The following is a 17,663-nucleotide window of genomic DNA, read 5'->3' on the forward strand; positions in this document are numbered from 1 at the left end:
TTCTTTTATTCGAGAGGATAAACGCGGCTTGGACGGTCCCGCCCACCCCTGTCTACCCCATCCTTCATCCCTCATCCCCAGAGCCCCTCCCAGCAGGCGGTGACTGTTCCTAGGGAAGCTGACCCCGCCCTGTGTCCATCACAGGCGACGCAGCTCCTCTCTGGGCTCCTATGACGATGGGCAAGAGGACCTGACACCTGCACAGCTCACGCGAAGGATTCAGAGCCTGAAAAAGAAGATCCGAAAGTTTGAAGACAGATTCGAAGAAGAGCGGAAGTACAGGGTGAGCATCCTCGCCGGCTTCCCTCCGTCCCCCGCCTCCCTCGACGTGATGTATCTGAGCGTCAGCAAGTCAGAGAAGTGATAAAGGGGAAGGGAAATTTCTAGGGAATCTCAAAACAGAAAGGCAATAAGCACTGGGTAATAAACCCTGATAAACCCCAGACATCATGTATCAGCAAATTCCTTGCACAGGTGTATCCTTACAAAGGAACTGAATGCTTTCCTCAACGTCTTGCAAATTGACCAGTGAACAGGGACGGGAAAAATCATTAAACGAAGTATTTCGCTTGCCTAAAACATAATTCAAGATTATCTTCTAAAATTTTATTAGTACTGACCTCATTCTACTCTCAGCTCTATCCTTAGTATTTCTCACAAGAGTGGCAAAAAAGGCATTTCTCGTGGTGTTTGTAGCGTAAAATATCCCATACCCCTCTGCTTTCTATCCTGTTAGCCTGACAGGTTGAACCCTACAAACAAAGGAAAAGAGGCCATGGGCCTCATAGAAGTCCATGATCATAAAAATCCAGAATTTTGCCTCTGAGGAATTCTTTGAAAGCATCAAAAATAACCAGATAGGGCTTCCCTGGTGGCGCAGTGGTTGAGAGTCCGCCTGCCGATGCGGGGGACACGGGTTCGTGCCCCGGTCCGGGAAGATCCCACATGCCGGGGAGCGGCTGGGCCTGTGAGCCATGGCCGCTGAGCCTGCGCGTCCGGAGCCTGTGCTCCGCAACGGGAGAGGCCACAGCAGTGAGAGGCCCGCATACCGCAAAAAAAAAAAAAATAACCAGATAGTATTAAAAAATAAATAAACAACCAGATATAAAGAAGGGTAATGGAATCGCACCTGTGAAGTTGCTCTGATTAATCACGGTTCATTTATTGTTCCAGTGGAACTCAACTTTTCCTTCCTGTTTTAAAACAAACTGATTATCAAACTCTTCTTTTTCCTGCCCCAATTCCAAAACATTTACTCAAGATTTCCTTTTCTCAGCCTTCCCACAGCGACAAAGCAGCCAATCCAGAGGTTCTGAAATGGACAAACGACCTTGCCAAATTCCGGAAACAACTTAAAGGTAGGTAGAGTTCTAGACCTATGGTGTGGTCTCCAGAGAACAAGCCAGGTGCAGAAGCTGTGACCTCACCACGTGCTGGGTGCCACTTACTGCTAAAATATTCCGGGAAAGACAAGTTTCTTGAAGCTGCTTCCCAGGGCTCTAAGTGTTCAGGGCACACTTTCTCCATGTCTTCCCATGGCCTCAATCACGGGGAAACCCAGATCAGCTAAGATGCAAATTCGGCAGCATATTTCTTACTTCCCTAAATCACTAATATAAGAATGATGGTTTCAACTCGAAGTACCTGTTTAATCCAAGGCTTTATTTGCTATGGAATTAAGACAGAGAGCACAGATGGATATGAGAAGGATTTGGTCCCTGTCCCTCAAAGCGCTTGCTGTCTTTTAGGACACAGAGTCATATACACAATAGAATAGAATACAAAGTAAAAATAATTCCAATATGAGGTATATACGTCATACAGAAAAAGTTGGCCAGCACTTGGGCGCTAGATCTGCAAATACCTGTAAACGCTAAGGGAATCAGTGAAGGAAGACATCCGCCTCATTCTGAGAACAGCAAACAGGTTGGTGTGGCTAACGCATGGCTGTTAAAGAACTAAAACTTTCTCAGGAATTAGGGTTAGGAAATCATACCAGAGAATCCAGGAAGACGTTATCATTTTTCTTGGGTTTAACACGATAACCCAGGGATTTCGACTGATATTATAATTAGATACTTTCTGGGGAAAAAAAGACAAGGCTAGGCAGTCGTTAACAGCACAGAGAAACAATCTGGGTTCAGCAGACGTCAATTCCCATACATCTCCACCCCCACATCTTTTCTCCTAGAGTCAAAACTGAAGATATCGGAAGAGGACCTAAGCCCCAGGATGCGGCAGCGAAGCAATACTCTCCCCAAGAGTTTTGGCTCCCAGCTTGAGAAAGAAGATGAGAAGAAGCAAGAGCTGGTAGATAAAGCCTTAAAGCCTAGCGTTGAAGCCACGCTGGAGTCCATCCAAAGGAAGCTCCAGGAGAAGCGGGTGGAAACCAGCCGTCCTGAGGACATTAAGGTGTGATTCTCTGAAGGCCCCGAGCCGACTGCTAATCCGAAAGCATTCCAGTCAGCGTGGTAGGATGGCAGGGCACGTCCCAGGGTCCCAATGGGAAGGGTGGTAGAGCGACACCTCTTTAAACCTCCCACACTCTGAGACGTCCAGAGAAGCAGATAAAACAAACTCAGAGCGTTTTAACTGTAGGTACTTTGGGTTTGGACTGCAGACTGAAAGCGGGAAACCCTGTTGTACAGATTGAAGAATGGACTTGTTTCAGTTAATAGACAGTGTGGTGACTCTCTGAGGATGAGAGACAAGCCTTTGGGAATGTGTGTCCTGTAACTGTAGTCATTGCCGGAGCCGGTAAGCTGAGCCCCATGTGCCTTGCAGCCTTGTTTACCTCAGTCCAACGTGCCTTTGCCCACGGCATGGGAGATAGGAGTACTCATAGGTGACGATTCTGCTGTGCTGTCTGTGTTTCCAGTAAGACACCAGGAATAGCTAATTCCTAGCTTTGGATCGAGCTAGGGAGGGCTGTCGTATAAACATTCTTTTTAACCTCACCGTGGGAAATTTGTTTAACTAAATAAAGAAGTCGGGACGTTCACAAATGTTTTCCCCTTTCTCATTTTCTGTCCTTGTGTTTATACAGGATATGACCAAAGACCAGATTGCTAATGAGAAAGTGGCCCTGCAGAAAGCTCTGTTATATTATGAAAGCATTCACGGACGGCCGGTACGTGAATGCACGGAATTTGCTGGTTGGGGTAAATTACCTGGCTTTAGAAGTGGATCTTCTACGTTCAGTATTTTGCAGATGAGGTTCCCTGATGTTTAAAGTACTCTGTATTTTCACCAGAAGTAAGCTTTCGGAAGGCTAAACCAATGAAACGAGTTCCACTCTCTAGTAGGTGCTAAATTTCATAAAGCTCCAAAGAAAAATCAGTTTGCAACTAAAATGTAGTCACTTGTGTCCTGCTTCGAGGGGAAAATGGTGGCGGGGGATATAAATCGGTGCACAGAGCCCTGGAGTGAGGAGACGTGCCTGCCCCTCTTTCTGCCCCCATAAAGCTGTCATCGCCGCCGGCTCTAGGCGTTCTTATCCATAAAAGGAAGGTGCTAAACTAGAATGATCTGCCCTAAAATTCAGTTTCTCTGCAATGGCGTTTGCAACCTGTGTTTGTAGAGAAGTTCTAGCTGCCATGGAGAACCAAAAGTGTGAGGAATCCAAGATATGTCTTTGGAAGCATTTGAGGCCGTTTGTTATTCAGCAAGAGTGTTTATTGAGTGTTTGTTGTTAGTCCTGGGGGAGAGAGCGGCATGACAGCTTCTGCTCTATTCCTTAGGGAACTCGTAATCAGATTGCCTAGTCAGTGACTCTTAGTAACCTCCTGTTAAGAATGTTGTCAAGAACCCAGCAAGGCACGTTCTTAAGAGCAGGTGTAAGGAAGCATGAAGTTTATGTTCACAGATGGATTTTTATACCGCCAACATGCATAGATCTCTTTTCCAGTCTCAGCCATAGCTTTGTAATGGAGAGAGTCTTTTCATCCGAAATATGCTCTTTTAGATGAAGAAACTTCGAGAATAGTGCACTAGGCTCTCAGATCTGTGAGGGCAGGGGTTCCAAACCCCGAGAATAGTGCACTAGGCTCTCAGATCTGTGAGGGCAGGGGTTCCAAACCCCGAGAATAGTGCACGAGGCTCTCAGATCTGTGAGGGCAGGGGTTCCAAACCCCGAGAATAGTGCACTAAGCTCTCAGATCTGTGAGGGCAGGGGTTCCAAACCCCGATGCTTAGAGCCTCATGGTTTTTTGCTGCGTCTACAGACTCTGATATAAAAGGACACTAACAGTCAAAATCACAGGCCACGTGTGCTGCTTCTGTACCTGTCCTAACAAGGCTGTTTGCTCTAACGGGACACCCTCCAGACAGACCGACACATGTAAGGGAAACAAAAACACGCTCATCTACACACTGGCACATAACTCCCTATGAGTTATTATTGAAGTGTGTCCTTTTCAACATTTGAGGGTCTCATCTGAAGACCACGTCACAGAAGTCCAGCAGACAGCTGCAGCCTGTGTTACCTTGTTTACGGACCCCAATGGTGGTGGAGGGGAGAGACTGGGTGGCTTGCTCACAGCTTCTGGGTTCTCGTTGATATATTTTAATCTTTTGTTTAAAAAACCGGGGAACTAACAGGACCCTAAACGCACCATGTTCAAATTTAAATGCAAATTCTAAAGCCACATATAAATACTATCATTTGTTTATGTGCTGTTCGGGATTATTTGATCTGATCTTTGCCCAGTCAGCCTAGCATTGTTACCTGATAGTAAAGAAGGGAGGGTCACCGTTTTCCGAATCAAAGGGCCAAGAATGCGGCCATTGTAAGAACGCATCTCATCTGTCTTCTCCCACTAGCGGTTTTATGACTCAGAGACACCCCTCCATACACAGATTCAGACCATTTTTTGTTTTACTAAGGAGATTTGATATATTTTTCTGAGACTTATAGAGCAAACCAAATAGGATAGTAAGAGACCAGTAGATGGAGATTTCTTTCCATCAAAAGCAAAGGTTGAGTGGAAGGTGCTGCCTTCACCCATTAGATCTTCATAGCTAGATGTTCATGCTGTCTTGATTTGGGTGTAAACGTGCATCTTAGGCTTAACCCTATTTCCGCACATTGAAAGCCACTCAGAGCTGCCACTTAAATGAAAATTTAAATAAAGGCTTGAAGCAAGAAGAGGGAGGGGCTTCCCTGGTGGCGCAGTGGTTGAGAGTCTGCCTGCCAGTGCAGGGGACACGGGTTCGTGCCCCGGTCTGGGAAAATCCCACATGCCGGGGAGCGGCTGGGCCCGTGAGCCATGGCCGCTGAGCCTGCGCGTCCGGAGACTGTGCTCCGCGATGGGAGAGGCCACAACAGTGAGAAGCCCATGTACCGCAAAAAAAAAAAAAAGAAGAGGGAAAGTATGTCGAAAAGACAATATACTATAAGCTTGGCCTAAAGTCATTTTTAAGCAATTATGGATCATAACGATTTTCTAATTTGAATTCTGAAGTTTACCAGTCAAGAAACCAAGACTCAACCTCACTGGCTCATTCAAAGGGCTATTCTTGGTTAGGAGTGGAATCCCTGAGCAGCTGGTGACCCGAGAATAAGAGATGTCAAACTTCCGAACAGTTTGTCCCTGGTCGACTTAATATCAGCGGCCCTTTTTTTAACAGTTTAACCAAGGTGCTGCTTTGTTTTTCTAACTCTTGGTTAGATTTTGGCTCTGCTCACAAATCCAGCAGTGATAATTACATAAGATGTGGCTTTATGAAGGGTGAAAGTTGTATTGACCTTTGGTATCACCAAGCCTTTGGCTTCAGACATTTATCATGGAAATAATCCTGGTGTACATCAAGTAGTATTCTTTCCATCACCTCAGACCTAAAGATCATGGATATTTTTGGTGTTTAGATACTTCCATCACATGCCAGCATTAACTTCGGTAAAATCATGATGAGCTCTGACTCTCCATAGTCAAACACTGGATCTCATCAGGTCTCTCACAGGTGATTAGTTCTGAGGGTCATTCGTTTTTAAAATGAGCAATTCATAGAAAATCTAAATATCAGTGTTACAAGCCACATATAAGCCAGCTTATCCTCTTCATCTACTCTAACTAGAAAATTAGGTTTTCGAACAAAGAGTTAGAAAGGAAATTGATTCTGTCACATCTGCCATGTCTGGCTGATTTTAGCATTAAGTCTCCTTCCAAAATCCAAAGTCTCCTTTTACAATCCAAAGGTGTCTCTACAGTTGACCCTTGAATAATTCGGGAGTTAGGCATTGTTCAACCCTCAGCATAGTCGAAAATCTCAGTATAACTTAGAGCCGGCCCTCTGTATCCATGGTTCCACCGTATCTGAGGCTCCGAATCCATGGATGCAACCATGTAGTAGACGGTGTAGTAATGTAGTATTTACTATTGAAAATAAGTCCGCGTGTAAGTGAACCCGTGTAGTTCAAACCCATTTTGTTGTACGGTCAGATGTAGGAATAGGATGCTAGTCTGCAGTGGGGAATTGTTGGCTCCTTATTACTCTTATTTTTCGCACGTCTTTTGGTCACTAAACACCTGTGACCAGAAGACGTGGCCTTTTATCTACATAATCTTACATCTTACATAATATTTGTCATGGGTTGAAAATTAGGATGTGCCTTAATCTCATCTGCAATACATTTAATGAATACACCTTGTAGTAAAAACAAAAAGTCATTTCATGTGTTCCAGTACTAAATTTTGTCGTTTTACCTGTGTGGTTGTACAAGTCATTTATTTCTATTCCTCACACTTATTTGTGGCTACTGGTGAGCTTCTGTTGAAGTATAACATGAATACAGAAAAGAGCCTGAATTATAAATATATATGTTGATGAGTTTTCACAAAGTAGACAAATCCACGTAACCAACATCCTGATCAAGAAATGTGGCCTGCCCTCTGGAAGCCCTTCTCATGTCCCCTTCCAGTCAATACCATGACCTTCCACCCCACCCACAAGAGCCATTCTCTTGACTTCTAACGTTATACATTTGATTTGCTTATTTTTGAACTTTGTATAATTAGAACTTTACAGTATGTATTCTCAGGTGTCTGGCTTGTTTTCCTTGGCTTTATTTCTGGGAGGTTAATCCATGATGTTGCATATAGTTGTGTCCATTCATGTTCGTGGCTGTGTAGTATTCAATTTTGGAACTTATTTGTTCTACTCTTGGGCATATGGATGGTTTCCAGTTTGGGGTTCTTATAAATAGTGCTGTTATGAACATTCTTATGAATGTCTTTTGTTGAACTTAAGACCACACTTGTCTGCTGTGTACTTAAGAGCGGAATAGATGAGTCATATGTTTAGCTTTAGGAGATACTGCCAAATAGTTTTCCAAAGTGTTCCACCCTTGCCAGCACTGAGAGAGAATTCCAGTTTCTCAGCATTCTTTCCGACACTTGACACGGTCTGTCTTTCATGTCAGCCATTGTGGTAGGTATGTAGTAGTGATGCCTGTGGTTCTAGCCTCACTCTTTTTTTGTATGAAATAATTCCTGTGTTCCCTTCCAGTTCTGACACTCATCTTTTATGAAATACCAAATTTAAAACTCCTCCCTATATGGTAGATAGTAGCAGCAAGAAAATGCCACCTCTTGATATTTTGGTAACAGGAAGAGATAGAAAGAAGTGATTATTGTTATTGCTGATGACAGAAGATAAATCCTCAAGATGTCTTTGCATAATGGCAGTATTCTAACAAGTTTATCCAAAGTTCACTTATTGTTGATCACTTTGGGAAAGGCAAATAAAAAAGGCAACAAAGGATAATCAATTCATGCATAATGTAGACCTGTCTTCAAAGCTGAAGGCCCAAAAGGCCCATAAGAGAAATGGTCAAAGCGAATACTGTTTGCCCTTCCTTACCTCTGTAACCCTTGCCTTATGTGTACAGTAGAAATAAAATGCAGAAGACCAACAGCAAACTTGAAACAAAGATACTTTATCTCTTACTCCATTTAAGTAAACAAATGCATATTTATGAATTTGGCATACCTATTTATATTTGAAATATTCATTCACTCATTTTACAGATATTTATGGAATACTTTTATCATGTCAGGCACTGAAATAGTTACCGGGGTACAAAAACACAAACTCCTGGTGCCAAGGGGCTTATAGTCTAAAGAGAAGACAGACGTGTCAACAAATAGTTACTATAGAGTATAAAAATATATCATCCATTAGGACTGCTATAATACCGTAGACTGGATGGCTTATAAAAGATAGAAATTTACAGTCCTGGAGGCTGGAAGTCCAGGATTAAGGTGCTGGTGTTTAGTGAGGGCCGACTTCCCAGTTCATGGACAGCTATCTTTTCACTGTCGTCTCATGGCAGGAGGAGTGAGGGATCTCTCTGGGGTCTCTTTTATAAGGGCACTAATCCCATTCATGAGGGCTCCATCCTCATGACCTAATTGCCTCCCAAAGGCCCCACTTCCAAATACCGTCACATCGGGGATTCCTTTTCAACGTATGCATTTGGAGTGGGGACGGGGGAGTGAGTGGACACGAATGTTCTGTCTATAGCAAAGCATATGTGAATTACAGGGCACGCGTAGGCTGCGGTAGGTGACATGCAGGGGAGGATGAGCAGGTCTCCCAGAGAGGGGCATGTCGGAAAAAGCCTGCCCAGGAGTGGGAGCTGGCTCTTGATCTGGAATTTGCCAAACCAAAGAGCAGTGAGGAGGCCATTCCAGGACAGAGGGAACTAGACAAGGAGGTGTGGCACAAACTAGTTTCTCTCTGGAGCTTGAGTTATGAGAATGATGATGAGAAGCAGCAGGTAATGAAGGGCTTCAAATACTATGCCAGGTGTTTGAGCCTGATTTCTCCCCACTGCCTGCAGAGTCAGTCCTGTAAACATTTTTGAGCCCTGTGCCAGATTTTAGGGCCACAGAGATGAATCAGTCCATGTATTCTATGGGCATATGTTCCTTGAATACCTACTGTTTGCCAGAATTTGTCCCTAAAAACACAACAATTCCAGGGGGTAGAAAGACATTTTGTTTTTCGTTTTTTGTTTTTTTGTGGTATGCGGGCCTCTCACTGTTGCGGCCTCTCCCGTTGCGGAGCACAGGCTCCGGACGTGCAGGCTCAGCGGCCATGGCTCACGGGCCCAGCCGCTCCGCGGCATGTGGGATCTTCCTGGACCGGGGCACGAACCCGCGTCCCCTGCATCGGCAGGCGGACTCTCAACCACTGTGCCACCAGGGAAGCCCAAGAAACACATATTTCTTTTAAATGATTACAGACCTGCATGGTAAGTAGTATAATAGAAACCCATGCTTTCTTCTTCCCTGGACCTAGAAAATAGTGAATCGTCTGGGAACTCTCAACCTTCAAGAGTTTTACATAGGGAACTAATAATTAATAGTGATCATAGTTTTGATGGAAGAAAAGCAGTACTGCTGAGGGAGTGATTTCCAGTGATCTGCAGCTGAAGTAGGTATTTTAAATATTCACTGATTCATGTTATCAGTCTAGTAAATTTTGCAAGACTGGTGAGTCTTCAGTTGCGTCACCTGTACTTTCTCTCGGCCCGGAGCGTGCTTGGCCAGCCTGGCCACCAGGAGCAGGCTTTTCAGCTCTTCTGTTCTTGCATTTCAGGTGAGCAAGAATGAGCGGCAGGTTATGAAGCCGTTGTACGACAGGTACCGCCTGGTCAAACAGATCCTGTCGCGAGCCAGCACCGTCCCCATCATTGTGAGTACACTGCGGCCCGGTTGTCAGTTACCTGGCCCAGTGGGCCCTGGCTATATTACTTGGGCCCCAACTTGCCTTCTCATGAAAGAATAGTCTCTCATAGTTGAACCTGCCATTAATATCCATGGCCCCTAAGCTTGAGGGATGAATAATTTACCAAAGACTTCTGAGGCTACGTTTGCCAAAAATGAGCAAATCTGAGGCCGACAGAAATTTGTTTTCCCTCTTGGGGATATGCTTTGGCCGTATGCATCCATCTGACACGTGCTGGGCCAGCTTTCCCACGCTTTCCTCAGAGACGGAGCACCGAGAGGACGGGGCTGTGCCCTTGCCAGGGCCCCGCTACAAAGAGTCTTATCGGCCTCTGTTAATAGTCTTCTCTCCACCTCCAAGAGATGGGTCAGCCCTGCTGGAATCAAATCCAGGGAGAGAGCTTCTAAGGCACTCAGGAGAGGGACCCTCCTCTTTTTGGAGGATGTAGGAAAGTGTGAGGTGGAAGAAAAGGGAGGGCAGCTAACGACTGTGAACTGCGCTCAGTGGCCACCGCCCTTGGACTTCACTGCTTTGGGCCTCTGAATTGGGACTTTGTCAGGAGTAGGGAACAGCGACTGGCCCTCAGCTCGAGGAAACCCTTTTCGGGCGCTGGCCAGCCTGCCCCACCCCCGATCCCAGCCCTGCTGCGAGGGCAGTGTTTCTGCCCTGTCCATCTCGTGGGGACCCTTTGCCTCTGTTGTAGCGCCCACCTCGGGGATCCTGAGGGTTCCTCTGCTGGCCTGCAGGCTTTGTAGTAAGCGGGCGCGGCCTCGCTTTTGTGTTGTTGCTGAAATGCGTGTTCTTCTCAGCTGCTGCTCTTCTATTCCTCCTTTAAATCTCCCTGTTTATTTCTAGGCCCAAGATGCAGTCTTTATGTCTTTTAACAGTATGTTTGTTCATGTTTCATGGGGCAGGGTCCAGAGACCTCAGGCAGGTGTGTTTGAAGAAAGCTACCTTTCTAGACGTTTTCTACAGAATAAATCAGTAACCTAAGCAACAAAAGGATTCAATCTAAGAAGTCCTTTTCATTCCCCAGTCAGGGGTCCTTAGTGTCCCTCAGTGGGGTGACTGTATAGCCCCTGCTGATAACCTGTGCATTGCCTGATGAGCTTACGTTATCGTTAGTTGTTCTGGAAGTTACGGTGACTAGGAGGAAAGGCGGGAGGCAGGTGCTCCTCAGGTTTTTTCTGCGTGTGTGGTTAACATACTCGTGTGCCGTCCTTGCTTTCATGTGGCCTCTGTGGGTGGGGGTCGGGGAGAGCTCCGAAGTGAAGCAGCAACTTGGACAAGAGGTTCAGTTGTGTCTGGTTTTCCTGGGACTTCTTGGCGGGGAGGGGTTCGAGTCTGTAGTTAAAAGGCAGAAGTAAATACTTGTGAGTCAGAAGGGGATGGGGAAAGAAGTTCTCCGTGTAACCTGCCTATTAACGCCTGTCGCAGGGTTCCCCTTCCAGCAAGCGGAGAAGCCCTTTGCTGCAGCCAATTATCGAGGGCGAAACTGCTTCCTTCTTCAAGGAGATAAAGGTGAAGACCCCCAGCTGCTAACCGCTTGCTACATCCGCAGCAGTGCCTCTCCCTCCCTCCCTCTCTCCCTCTCTCCCTCTCTCCCTCCTGTGGATGGAAAGCCGCTGTGATCGGGCCCTTTGGTGATGGCTTCCTGCAGCCATCCCTAAAAATCAGTAGCAGCCACATAGCACAGGGAGATCAGCTCGGAGCTTTGTGACCCCCTAGAGGGGTGGGATAGGGAGGGTGGGAGGGAGGGAGACACAAGAGGGAAGAGATATGGGGAGATATGTACATGTATAGCTGATTCACTTGTTATACAGCAGAAACTAGCACACCATTATAAAGCAATTATACTGCAGTAAAGATGTTAAAAATAAATAAATAAAATAGAGCTAAATAAATTTAGAAAAAAAAGTCAGTAGCTGCTTCTAACCAACTTGGAGCAGTCCTCTTTTGTTTGTTATAGACCGGCTGTTTATTTGTTATAGACCGGCTGATCTCCTTAGTTTCATTTCTTTCCCTCGCTGTTGTGTTGTGTTTTGTTTTGTTTTGTTTGTCGTTGTTTGGTTGGTTTTTACTTTGCTTGCAGGGATTTTTGTTTTGTTTTCAAAATGTTTTTTGTTTTGTTTCTTTCCCCCCATTTGAGGAATGGATGTTCTGTACTCCAAAATTTTGTTAAATTAACTCATTGGGTAACTTAAAAAAGAAAATCTCATTTACTAAGTTTATAGCGAAACCAAAATTCACGAAGGCAGTGTACGTAGCACACACCAAAAATTATCATTTTATAGACAAATATCTTAGTTGTCTTTGACAGATATGTGGGTACAGTTTCATCCAGTCTCCTTTCCTCTCGCCTCCCCCCGGCACATTTAGTCCTTGGTGCTAATTTTATAATCTGTTCTTGATCTGTGAATGTAGTACTGTGACCAGCAGTCACTAGAACGTGCGCTCTGGTTTTTTCCACCAGTAGTAATCATGGATTTTGTACAGATAATCCTGGTCCTTGGTGGCTACTTTTGCTGAAATGGGAGGAACCATCTGTGCCCATAGATCTGTAGGGACCTAACTGGCCTAGACTAGGATCAATCAGCCTCTTTCATAGTTTTATTTCTGGACAACTGAACACACTGACTGCCTTGTACAGGGCTCTAGAAATGAAAAATCAAAGTCAATCTTTTTAAAAAATTGATGATTGTTATTTAGCAGTTAAGTCAGAAGCGGGAGTAAAACCCCACGTGGAAGTGAGTGTTAAGAGTTTCACTTGTCATATTCCTGTGGCAACCCCAAGCCTGGGGTGTCGTTTCTTTACTGTAGCTAGGAACGATTATTTCAAAATATGGGGGCCTCGTTCCCACGGAGGGATACCAGTTGAGAACTGCTCCATTTTCTTGCCTGATTGTCTCCACTGTAACTGAGGTAAGGAACCGGAAGCTACAAAGCCTTCTCTTCTCTTCACTCTCTTCCTTTTCTTACCTCCCAAGGGTCTTAACTACTTCATAGACCTCACTTTAAGGTGTTAGGCAGTGATCGTGCTCACTATTCATATTGTTTAAACAGAATCTGTTTTGTAAAAATGCTGTAGATGTGAAATTTAGGCAAATATGCTACACCGTATCTTCAAAATTAGAGCCATTTTCTTACAATAAGACTCGATGTTGATCAGAGAAGACAAATTTTATCTAGCTGGTAATTTCACACAAGAATTAAAACACCGTAATTGAAGAAATCTGGGCAAGCGTGTGCATGAAAATTAGCATATTTCTCTTAGAAGCGTGCGCTAAAACTATTCCTAGATAAAAATGTGTTCTTAAACACATCCGAAATATGACACTTGATAATTGCCTCATGAAACGAATGGAAGATACAGGAAGGATGCTCTTTTTAAAAGTTGTTCCTCCAAATCTTATCCTTTAGCTTAGTTTATTTTTTTCACAATTATGTTTTGGCCACTGGCCCTCACGATGGTCAGAATTTCAGATAATTTTGCAATTATTACATTGCTCTCACAAATGGTGTTGTCTTTTCGTTCATTTTGTCCCAGTTGGCCAGGTTTATCAGCATGTATTCAGAAACCTGGTTAGAATTTAGAATTTGGTGTGTGCGCAGAATAAGAAGATTGTATCTAAATGGTTTCTTTGAAAACCATCCCTGATTTTTAATGCTTCTGGGAAGACACCAGCTGTGTGTGAAAGAGAGCCAGTTCAAGTTCTGAAGCCCTAGAACTTCCAGCCCCCCAAATCCTCCAGATCATCTAGTCCGTTCTCTGATCCAACGTAAGAGTTTCCTCTAAAACTTCTCTGACAAAATAGAGACACCGTCCCTAAGAAGTTATTCCACCCTCAAACTTGAGACGTCTACGGCAATGAAGAGAGTAAGGTCGCTCGTTACACGGGCTACGCATCTACAAGAGCTAAAAATTTATGTTATTAGTTTTATAGCTTATCGTTTGAAAAATTATCTAAAACAATATAGTAATTATATAATTTTAGAATGTATAAGTTTAATAACTATGAAATATAATTAATGAAATAATTAGCTTATAGTATTCACAGTTATGATTGTATGACTTTCTACTTACAGGCCTAGTTTTGCCTCTGGAGCAGCATGGACTGAGCATACTGCTTTCTCCTTGAGAGCACTTTGCGTATTTACAGTCACCTGCCCTGCCCACTGCCACCCACACCCTGTGAACATTTTTTCTCCAGGTTCCTCTTACGCTTTTCTCATGTGATATGGGCTCCGGACTGTCCAGCAGTGCAGTGGCTCTGCGCTCTACACCAGCCTCTCTATACCCCTCTTAAAAACTGATACCCAGAACTGAACGTTATTCTAGATGTGGTTTAACCAGCCCGACAGTGGACCGAGGACTAGTCGTGACCTTGCTCTAGATGACCGAGGCCCTTCAGTTCTCGGAGTCTGTGCCTACGTGACTGTCAATGTGCTGTAAGTTCCTCTTAGTCTTTCTAAGGCAGGATGTCTCAGCCTCAGCACTGCAGACATTTGGGCCAGGTAACTCTTTGTTGTGGAGGACTGGCCTCCACCCACTGGCCTCCATCCCTCCCCAGTGTGACGACCAAAAATGCCTTCAGACATTGCCAAAGGTCCCCTAGGGGGCAAACCTGCCCCCAGCTGAGAACCACGGCTTGTCGCCCTGCCTAACTGTTGATTTATGCAACCCCCAGCTTCCTTTTCCAAGGATTGCTTAGTGTCTGTGTGTCCACTTTTTTTTTCCTAATCTAATTATAGGACCTTGAATTTTTCCAGTTTGTTACTTTTCATACTTCTGTGCTAGCCTTATGAAATAGATTACATCTAGACTTTATATTCCAGCACACCCAGATATCCCTACCCACCGTGTTATCTACGCATTTTGTGAATATCTTTGGCGCCTTATCCAAGTGACTGCTAGATATTGAGTAAGGATGGGTCAGGTAAAGAGCCTGCCAGAGGCTCCCCTGCAGATTCACCTCAGCACTGCAGCCGCACTCTGCATAAATGTTCACACAAATCAGCCTGCCTCGTTCTTTATTGAAATCCAGATATTATCCCAATCCTATCACAAAAGAGGAAAATGGTTAGTTTTTCTGATTTGTGTACAAGAAGCCAGTGCTGGTCACTGTTGATCCCTGATTCCTTTTCAGTTGCTCATATGTTATCTGGACACTGATTCCTTCTAGAAGCTACTCAGTATCCACAACGACCTGATGGTCTTACAATCTGAAGATCTGTTTTGCTGTTTCTTTTTCCCTATGTTTTTCACAGCTTACTGAGAATAGCTTTGTGTAGCTTCGTCTTCAAAAAACACTGAGTTCTCAGGATGTGCAAGACACAGTCTCCCGTTCTGAAGTTCTCTCAGGACCTTGGGATATAATTGATAAGGCTTAGACCCCTAACTTCATTTCTTGCTATCTCGGGCTTTAATAACCTCCTAATAGTCATTTGTATTTCTCTTTTAAAGCTGAATTACTGGACTAAGAGACATTTATTGAACACCTAATATAGGCAGGCATTGGCTGAGCTCTGGGAACAGCAGTGAACAGAGAGGCCCAAATCCATCCCTCTTCCATGGAGTTTATAGTCAGGTGGTCCCACCTGGTCTCCTCATCCAGGAAGGGGAGGTGGGCAGAGGCTGAGTAGCTCTGCCTGTGTGCCCGGTGTACCTGCTCAGGTACTCAACACGCATTATCTCAATTCTTATGTAAATGATGTAGATGGGACTTGCCACTTCATCCTATAAAAAAGAGAAACTTTTAAACTATTGATTTAAAAGCCACTTTTCCTCTGTGAATTTAAAAGTGGTTTTAATTTTTTAAAAATTAATAATGAAGCTTTTACTTCCATGGATCAAGAAAAGAGATTGAAGATGTGAAGTCCCAGCAAAAAGAATCTGGAAAGGTCACCTAGTTTTTTGCCAACTTTACCTTCATGCCTTTGTAACAGTAGTTTCATTGTAGTTATGTACTAGTCCTTTTGTTTTGCCTATTTGTTTGTTTCTTTATTCACATTTTTTCTCTTCAGAGGCACCATTATAAACATACCACACTTTATGGTAAGAAAATCTACCACAGACAGTTTGAATCCTGTACTTTACCTGTGAGCAGGGGTTCCTCCTGCCTCCTGAGAGCCATTGGCTGCAGTGGCCCTGAAGCCACTTGGTTGAGCTAACAACTGATGTTATAATCCTGTTGTTCATGTAGCTGAACGCCTAACCAATTTTTTAATTTCTCAAGATATTAGGATATTCTTTTCTGGTCTGACTGTACATTTTGGCAGTAAATTACTTTTTAAAAAATCTTTCTTTGGGCTTCCCTGGTGGTGCAGTGGTTGGGAGTCCGCCTGCCGATGCAGGCGACGCGGGTTCGTGCCCCGGTCCGGGAGGATCCCACGTGCTGCGGAGCGGCTGGGCCCGAGGGCCATGGCCGCTGGGCCTGTGTGCCCGGACCCTGTGCTCCGCAGCGCGAGAGGCCACAACAGCGAGAGGCCCGCGTACCGCAAAAAAAAAAAAAAAAAAAATCTTTCTTTCAGACTCTGATATCATTTCTTAGAATCACATAGCTTTAAATTGGCACTAAGACATTCTCTTAGAAAACTAAGTTGACCTCATTTTTCTAATTGCATTTTTATCAAGACAGAGAATATCACACTTTTCTTAGAATCTTGAATGCTGAAAAATACAGCTGTGGTCCTTGGAAACTCTGAAAAAACATAAGTTTTATGATTCTGATCATGGAAAGATAAATGTTTTGATCTTCTCAAAAGCTTCCTAAAATTTTGTGCATCAAGCAACCACAAATATTTCATAATCTCAACTTTTAAATAGAAAGCCCGTATTGTTGAATTTCTGAAAAATCTTCACAGCTTAAAAAAATTCCGAGACACATAACTAATAGAATCTTTAAAGCACTGACTTCTGGTGGTGGATTTTTTTTTTAGGTATTGTCACAGAGCTGAGAATGTTTAAATTTATTTGCTTCTTTTGATTTAGGGTATAAATTGTGATAATTGTTCCTTCCTACCCTCGGCCTTGACAACTGTTAATTGTGCTGTATACTAATTTATTTTTACAGCTTTTTTCCCTATTGAGTAGCTGTGTTTAGTGTTTGTCTTATTTACTGTGTACATATAGATATTCAATAATATATCCATCATGTACACGTATGTTGCTAAATGTAGCTATATAGAAGAAACTATATGGGGTCTGGATAATTAAGTGATCGTGAAGTGATACCTGTAATGAAAGAGGGCCCGAAAAAGTGACCCAATTTTTATTGGGGCTGCTGTGTATCTCCAGGAAGAAGAGGAGGGTTCAGAAGACGATAGCGGCACAAAGCCAGAGTTCACCGTCACCCTGAAGACCGATTTCAGTGCACGTTGCTTTCTGGACCAATTTGAAGATGTCACTGACGGCTTTATTTCCCCGATGGATGATAAAATGCCATCAAAATGCAGCCAGGATACCGGACTTTCAAATCTCCATGCTGCTTCGATGTATGTTGTTTCGGTGGTGGTATTGGAATGTTGTGATGAAAATAATTTTCTGAAATATTATTTTAGCCTTTGTACTTAAATTGGCTGCCAAAACGTAAGTGACTTGCCTAGGGTGCATCTATGTGGATAAAACAGGGTTTGCTTGTTTGTTTAACTTCTGGCTCAGTGTTTCTATATGCTTCATCCCGTGTTATCTGAGGGAGCATCTGAGATCTTGCTTAAACAATCGCAAGGTCTCTGTAATGGCACTGTGTGGTTCTGTGCGCCACAGCTCGCCATTTAATACATACCGAGCACAGATGTCATCTCTTTCTTTCTAAGCAAAATATGACAAAGCGCCATGGGAGTTTACAAGCCTGAGGAATTCATAAGTAGCAGGAGCCTCGCAGGAGCCCCAGAAGCCGTATCTATCGTCAGTGTGCTTTGGCTTCCAGGGG

The 17,663-nt window shown here is 44.0% G+C and overlaps 1 protein-coding gene across 9 annotated transcripts in view; it reads left to right on the forward strand.

The window, feature by feature from the left end:
• Positions 1–17,663, forward strand: part of FAM13A (family with sequence similarity 13 member A) — a 354,033-nt gene that overhangs the window by 327,576 nt on the left and 8,794 nt on the right. For 8 of the 9 annotated variants that reach the window (XR_016393409.1, XM_089912479.1, XM_022582319.3 and 5 more), the window contains 7 exons: positions 145–283; positions 1,277–1,358; positions 2,192–2,412; positions 3,047–3,130; positions 9,604–9,699; positions 11,170–11,253; positions 17,030–17,226. Coding sequence is in view for 8 of the 9 variants with exons in the window: in XM_089912479.1 (XP_089768605.1) it covers positions 145–283; positions 1,277–1,358; positions 2,192–2,412; positions 3,047–3,130; positions 9,604–9,699; positions 11,170–11,253; positions 17,030–17,226 (903 nt within the window). In the remaining variant the exon portion in view is untranslated. The remainder of the gene's footprint in view (positions 1–144; positions 284–1,276; positions 1,359–2,191; positions 2,413–3,046; positions 3,131–9,603; positions 9,700–11,169; positions 11,254–17,029; positions 17,227–17,663) is intronic. The other variant, XM_089912478.1, reaches the window with a different exon arrangement.

This window comes from Delphinapterus leucas, chromosome 5 (assembly GCF_059928025.1).
Source record: "Delphinapterus leucas isolate spDelLeu-1000000601 "Yukka" chromosome 5, BTC_Dleu_Yukka2, whole genome shotgun sequence".
Lineage (NCBI taxonomy): Eukaryota > Metazoa > Chordata > Mammalia > Artiodactyla > Monodontidae > Delphinapterus > Delphinapterus leucas.